The sequence below is a fragment of the Nematolebias whitei genome, chromosome 9, assembly GCF_014905685.2.
Source record: "Nematolebias whitei isolate Nwh7 chromosome 9, NemWhi1, whole genome shotgun sequence".
Lineage (NCBI taxonomy): Eukaryota > Metazoa > Chordata > Actinopteri > Cyprinodontiformes > Rivulidae > Nematolebias > Nematolebias whitei.
In genome coordinates this window covers 22,569,294-22,576,758 of record NC_056506.1, presented here as the reverse complement: position 1 = coordinate 22,576,758, position 7,465 = coordinate 22,569,294, and the positions used below count along the sequence as shown (strand labels likewise).

Here is a 7,465-nt window from a genome sequence, read left to right as displayed (position 1 = left end):
GTGTATATCTTAGATCCTTATTCACTGTTTCTTTTGACACTTTATATTTTTGCCATTTTTGAATGCAACTGGAACCTGTGTACACAATTTCATTCCACCTCATGTACCACATGTAACGTGAATGACAATAAAGATCCTTGAATCCTTGAATAAATGCTCTGTAATGCACTGTTTGGGGAATTTAATATAAAGCCTGATCCTTGTATTTGTAAAACCTTTTCTCAGCACACGGCTGAGTGAGAGATATAACTCTGTTGTAATCAAATTCATTTCAACAACAAACACTGTAGCTATCAGTTACCAGTGGCTGTGTTGCATAGGTAACATACATTTGTGTTTTTCCCCGCAGAGTATAGTCTGCACTGGGATGATGAAATGGTTTCCTGACCCACAGAACATCTACTGTATCCAGTCGTGTGAGGTAAGAAAGACATAAAAGAAAAACCATAAAAGTACAGATTTGTTTTCAGCTTGAATCTATACATTTGACCAAATTAGGCCATCAGAGAAAGAAAGCACTGCTTCAACCAGACCTCCGTCTCAACACGGCTGCAGAATCTGTCAAAAGCTGTTTTAGTTGTAACTGATGTCTTACCAGCTAAACACTTAAACATTCACAGCAGCTGAGTGTGCCTGAATTATATTTATATATATGTTTTTTTACCTTGTCCATGTTAGAAAGCGAAAACAGAAGTTCAACAAAGGGTAAATCATTATTTCATTTCTGTTGACACTTTAGTACTTTATCAAACTAACAGATTCCACTAAACACATTTGTTTTTCTTGTCAGTCAAAGCATAATCCGGTTTTTAGTTTACCTTTCCTGTTTTGGTAAAACTTAATCCTTGCAGTAATTACACCATTTCTGGGTAAAACCTCATTAAATTTAGTGTCTTGGCTAGACCTTTCCAGTTGTTTGAAACATGAAGTAAAAACACGCTGTATCCCTGTTGTCATCACCACTCAAAATACCAGAGCCAGTGTGCAATATACTTTATATTTCATGATGACAAATCTCATGCAGAAACGGATAACCTTGCACTTAGCAAAAAATCCTTTTCAGATCTGTCCAAGCAGCCTTTTTCCAGAGATTCTTGCATTTCCAAATGCTGTTGGGCCTGCCAAGACTAATGAATTATCTGATAAAGGAAAATAAATTCATCACTGGATGATCTTAGATGTAGGGAATTTTTTTGTACACTGACACAAGGTTTTCAAAGTTTTCTTCTTAATTTTAAAAACAGACCACCTCTCCTGTACTAGAGCTCTTCTTTAGGGAAGCGGTTTGCTTTCTTGCATGTGACAACTTAGTATCAATTTTCTGGTAAGTGTGTGTATATTTGCAAGGAAATAATGACAGGAGGCATTTGCAGTTGTATTTTACTGTATATTGATTCATATTAAAAGTGATAAGAAAAATGTCTGTAATTTATTTAAATATATCTGAAATAGTACCATATTCTTTGCAAAACTCTTGCGAGTAATTAATCCTGTTCCTCTGTCCCCCCCCATTTCTCCTTCCATCCATCTTTTTTTTATAACTTTTATGTTAAGGAGTTTCTATTTTCACTCCTGTTTTTGAATAAAGTAAGCTTGGGTGATCTTGATCTTGATTGGGCTCCATTTTTCTTTTGTATGTTTTTCGGTATCTTTCTCGTCCCACAATTTCTGTGCTATTTCAACAAATCACAAATAAAATGTTCAGCTTTTTCAGGACATTCTTGCTACGACTTTTGGTATTGGTGCAACTTTAGCTTTTTGAAATATTTAGCCTTTTTTGCCATCTTTTTCTCCTAGGAAAGTAGTTTAGCTCATTTTGCAACCTTCATATCTTTAGATCTGTTCACAAGCTTTTACTGCTTCTTTCACATTTTGTTCTGGTTCAGCTTCTTTCAGCTTCCTTGTGAAAATTTAAATGTTTTTTTTTTTTCCCCAGCCACTTTCAGTTCCATCCATCCATCCATTTTCTTCCGCTTATCCGGGGTCGGGTCGCGGGGGTAGCAGCCTAAGTAGGGAGGCCCAGACTTCCCTCTCCCCAGCCACTTGGGCCAGCTCTTCCGGGGGAATCCCGAGGCGTTCCCAGGCCAGCCGAGAAACGTAGTCCCTCCAGCGTGTCCTGGGTCTTCCCCTGGGCCTCCTTCCGGTGGGACATGTCCGGAACACCTCACCAGGGAGGCGTCCAGAAGGCATCCTAAACAGATGCCCAAGCCACCTCAACTGGCTCCTCTCGATGTGGAGAAGCAGCGGCTCTACTCCGAGTCCCTCCCGGATGATCGAGCTTCTCACCCTGTCTCTAAGGGAGAGCCCAGACACCCTGCGGAGAAAACTCATTTCGGCCGCTTGTATCCGAGATCTCATTCTTTCGGTCACAACCCAAAGCTCGTGACCATAGATGAGGGTGGGAACGTAGATCGATCGGTAAATTGAGAGCTTCGCCTTTTGACTCAGCTCTCTCTTCACCACGACAGACCTGTACAGCGCCCGCTTCACTGCAGACGCTGCACCTATCCGCCTATCGATCTCACGCTCCATTTTTCCCTCATTCGTGAACAAGACCCCAAGATACTTGAACTCCTCCACTTGGGGTAGGACCTCCTCCCTGACCCAGAGAGGGCACTCTACCCTTTTCCGGCTCAAGACCATGGCCTCGGATTTGGAGGAACTGATCTTCATCCCGGCCGCATCGCATTCGGCTGCGAACCACTCCAGCGAAAGCTGTAGATCACGATCTGATGAAGCCAATAAGACCACATCATCTGCAAAAAGCAGAGACGCAATTCTGAGGCCACCAAAACGGATCCCCTCAACACCTTGGCTGCGCCTAGAAATTCTGTCCATAAAAGTTATGAATAGAATCGGTGACAAAGGGCAACCTTGGCGGAGTCCAACTCTCACCGGGAACAAGCCCGACTTACTGCCGGCGATGCGGACCAGGCTCTGACACCGGTCATACAGGGACCTAACAGCCCGTATCAAAGGGCCTGGTACCCCATACTCCCAGAGTACCCCCCACAGGGCCCCCCGAGGGACGCGGTCGAAAGCCTTCTCCAAGTCCACAAAGCACATGTAGACTGGTTGGGCAAACTCCCACGCACCCTCCAGGACCCTGCTGAGAGTGTAGAGCTGGTCCAGTGTTCCACGGCCAGGACGAAAACCGCACTGTTCCTCCTGAATCCGAGGTTCGACTATCCGACGGACCCTCCTCTCCAGAACCCCCGAATAGACCTTACCAGGGAGGCTTAAGAGCGTGATTCCCCTGTAGTTGGAACACACTCTACAGTCCCCCTTTTTGAATAGGGGGACCACCACCCCGGTCTGCCAATCCAGGGGAACTTCCCCCGATGTCCACGCAACATTGCAGAGTCGCGTAAGCCAACACAACCCTACAACATCCAGAGCCTTAAGGAACTCTGGGCGGATCTCATCCACCCCCGGGGCCCTGCCACCGAGGAGCTTTTTAACCACCTCGGTGACCTCAGCACCAGAGATTGGAGGGCCCGACCCAGAGTCCCCAGGCTCCGCTTCCTCAGTGGAAGACGTGCCGGTGGGATTGAGGAGGTCTTCAAAGTATTCCGCCCACCGACCCACAACATCCCGAGTTGAGGTCAGCAGCAAACCACCCCCACTATAAACAGTGTTGGTGGCATACCGCTTCCCCCCCCTGAGACGCCGGATGGTGGACCAGAAACGTCTCGAAGCTGTGCGGAAGTCGTTCTCCATGGCCTCTCCGAACTCCTCCCATGCCCGAGTTTTTGCCTCAGCAACCACCCGAGCCGCATGTCGCTTGGACTGCCGGTACCCATCAGCTGCTTCCAGGGTCCCACAGGCCAAAAAGGCCCGATAGGACTCCTTCTTCAGCCTGACAGCATCCCTCACCGACGGTGTCCACCATCGGGTTCGAGGGTTGCCGCCCCGACAGGCACCGACAACCTTGCGGCCGCAGCTCTGGTAAGCCGCCTCGACAATAGAGGCACGAAACATGGTCCACTCAGACTCAATGTCCCCCACCTCCCTTGGAACATGTTCAAAGTTCTCCCGGAGGTGGGAGTTGAAACTCCGTCTCACAGGAGACTCTGCCAGACGTTCCCAGCAAACCCTCACAATACGTTTGGGCCTACCAGGTCTGACCGGCATCCTCCCCCACCATCGGAGCCAACTCACCACCAGGTAGTGATCAGTTGACAGCTCCGCCCCTCTCTTCACCCGAGTGTCCAAGACATGTGGCCGCAGATCAGATGAGACGATGACAAAGTCGATCATCGAACTGCGGCCTAGGGTGTCCTGGTGCCAAGAGCACATATGGACACCCTTATGCCTGAACAAGGTGTTCGTTATTGACAATCCATGACGAGCACAGAAGTCCAACAACAGAACACCACTCTGGTTCAGATCAGGGGGGCCATTCCTCCCAACCACACCCCTCCAGGTCTCACTGTCATTGCCCACATGAGCATTGAAGTCCCCCAGCAGAACAAGGGAGTCCCCAGAAGGTGCACTTTCCAGTACCCCCTCTAAGGACTCCAGAAAGGGTGGATAATCTGAACTGCCATTTGGTGCATAAGCACAAACGACAGTCAGAACCCGTCCCCCCACACGTAGGCGGAGAGAGGCCACCCTCTCATTCACCGGGGTGAACCCCAATACACAGGTACCAAGTTGGGGGGCAATTAGTACGCCCACGCCTGCTCGGCGCCTCTCACCAGGGGCAACTCCAGAGTGGAAGAGTGTCCAGCCCCTCTCAAGGAAACTGGTTCCAGAGCCCGAGCCATGCGTAGAGGTGAGTCCGACTATTTCTAGCCGGAACCTCTCAGCCTCACACACCAGCTCAGGCTCCTTCCCCACCAGTGAGGTGACATTCCACGTCCCAATAGCCAGCTTCTGTAGCCGAGGATCAGACCGCCAGGGTCCCCGCCCTCGGCCACCACCCATCCCACATTGCACCCGACCCCTTTGGCCCCTCCCACAGGTGGTGAGCCCATGGGAAGGGGGACCCACGTCTCCTCTTCGGGCTGTGCCCGGCCGAGCTCCATGGGTAAAAGCCCGGCCACCAGGCGCTCGCCCACGTGCCCCACCTCCAGGCCTGGCTCCAGAGTGGGGCCCCGGTGACCCACGTCCGGGCAAGGGAACACTAGGTCCATTTGTGTTTTTCATCATAGGGGTGTGTTTGGGCTGCACTTTGTCTGGTCCCTCACCTAGGACCTGTCTGCCATGGGTGCCACTTTCAGTTGATTTAAGCTATTTTGTGCTCCTTTCAGATTCTTTCTGCTAACTACAGCATGCTTCTTCTAACTTCTTCCTGCACGTTTCAGCTATTTATGCTGTTTCAGCTACCATTTAGCTGTTTTATACTAATTTTAGCCTTTTCAGCTAATTTCACATTTTTTTGCACTCATTTAAACTTTTTTTCAGCCTTATTCAGCAAAAATGTGCTCTTTCCACTTCCTTCTGGTAATTTAAGTTTCTTTCTGATTTTTTAACTTTTCAGCTTTTTTTTTTGTTGTTGTTGCTAATTTTAGCTTTTTTTCCAGATAATTTCCACTTTTTGTGCTCAATTCTGCTTCTTTCAGCCTAACTGGGCAAATGTTCTTTTTGCTTTCTTCTGCTAATTTAATCTAGTTTTACCGTTTCAGCTACCATTTAGCATTTTTTTAGCTAATTTCATCGGTTTTCAGAAAATTTTTACTTTTTTGTGCTAATCTCTGTGACGTTCAGCCTAACTAATTTATTTCTGCTAATTTCAGCTTGTTATGCTCCTTTCAGCTTTTTCTGCAAGTTTCAACATCTTCTGCTACTTTTTAGCTGTTTTGTGCTAAATTTTGCTTTTTCAGCTAATTCCACATCTTTAGAACTCATTTCAGCTCTTTCCACTTCCTTCTTTTAGTTAAGTTTAAGCTTCTTTCTGCCTTTTCAGCTAATTTTTATCTATTTTTTTTGTTAATTTCAGCTTTTTTTTTTTTAGCTAATTTCCTAATTTTGTGCTCCTTTCCTAATTAAATCTAATTTAGCAAACGTGTTCTTTCTGCTTTCTTCTGATAACTTAGGCTTGCACTTCCATTTCAGCTACATTTCAGTATGTTTTAGCTCATTTCAGCTGTTTTTCAGCAAGTTCGTCAGCAATAAGCATCCACACTGAATTTTTGCAGGAAATGCAATTTCTCTAGTTTTGCATAGATTTTTTTTACCAGTGAACATACATTTGTTTGTCTTTTGGGTTGCAGAAAACCTTCACTAATTTTACCCCCCCCCCCCCCAATCTTTTGATGTGGGGTTTTGTGGAATGTCCTATCTTTTGTAGATAGCTTTTTAAATGGCCTCAGTTTGGACAGAAATAGTTTAATTCTGTCCAAACTGAGAAATTAACTGCTTGTTTGAGCAGAGCCAAGATCAAATTTGATTTCTGCCAATTTAGTACAGCTCTAATCTCCAATACTACAACATTTCTACAACTCCGTTCTTAAAATATTCAAATACTCTTTTAAGATTCAAAACTCTTATAGATATTTTTGTATTGCTTTCAGTTTTGCTTCTAAACAAATATTTATATTGAAATGTATGGCTATTTTTAAGCACAAATAGAGGCAGCAGCACCTAGCTGAAGCACTTTGTACAACCTGGGGTCCTTCCTGCTGCAATATTGTGTCATTTCTACTGAAAAAACAGTGAAAGGGACGACTGTGTATTTGTTTTGGTTTTGCTCAGACTAGCTTCTAGCTCATCAGTATGGTCTGAAACAAACTCTGTTTCTCCAAATTGAGTTTACTTAAAGGCCCATCTACACCAGGTAAGATGTTACTAATTCTGAACTTTTCCACAAAACCCCAATTCGCAGGGGTTACGTTCTTTAGAGCACCCATGAATTTTTATTTTTTTTACATAGTCAAGAAAAGCATCAGAATCATTTATGACAAAGTTAATTTCCACATACGGTACAAGGAATTTGCTTTGGAGTCCCAGTGCTACACAAACAATTTAACGTAAATGAAAAAGCTGAAAAATCTAAAATATATATACTGTATGTCTGCTCCACACGCAGGATCTGTTGGGTAAGTGTTCTCTGTGTGCTCTGTGTCAGCACCTTGAGGAATGAATTGGACTCCTGGGGTAGTTAAATGACTTACAGGTCTGGAGGACAGTTTTGCAGGATCACTGTCACATCAGTAAAAGTGATCCAATCATTTTCCTCAATAAATAAATGACCAAGTATAATATTTTTGTCTCATTTTTTTTACTGGGTTCTCTTTATCTACTTTTAGGACTTGGATGAAGACCTGATGACGGTTTTGGTCATATTTATGTTGAAATATAGAAAATTCTAAAGGCTACTCAAATTTTCAAGCACCACTGTGTAATGAATTATGCAGCAGAACAGTTGTCTGTTTGTTGTGTCTCTATGTAGCCCTGTGATGAACTTGTGACCTCCTCTCGCACAGTGACTGCTGGACATGGGCATCAGTGACCCCCATGA

At 45.2% G+C, this 7,465-nt stretch overlaps 1 protein-coding gene across 1 annotated transcript in view; it reads left to right on the top strand.

The window, feature by feature from the left end:
* The window catches only part of pappa2 (pappalysin 2), a 102,564-nt gene that overhangs the window by 77,712 nt on the left and 17,387 nt on the right, over window positions 1-7,465 (top strand). The window contains exon 25 of the mRNA XM_037681554.1: window positions 350-421. Coding sequence (XP_037537482.1) covers window positions 350-421 — 72 coding nt within the window. The remainder of the gene's footprint in view (window positions 1-349; window positions 422-7,465) is intronic.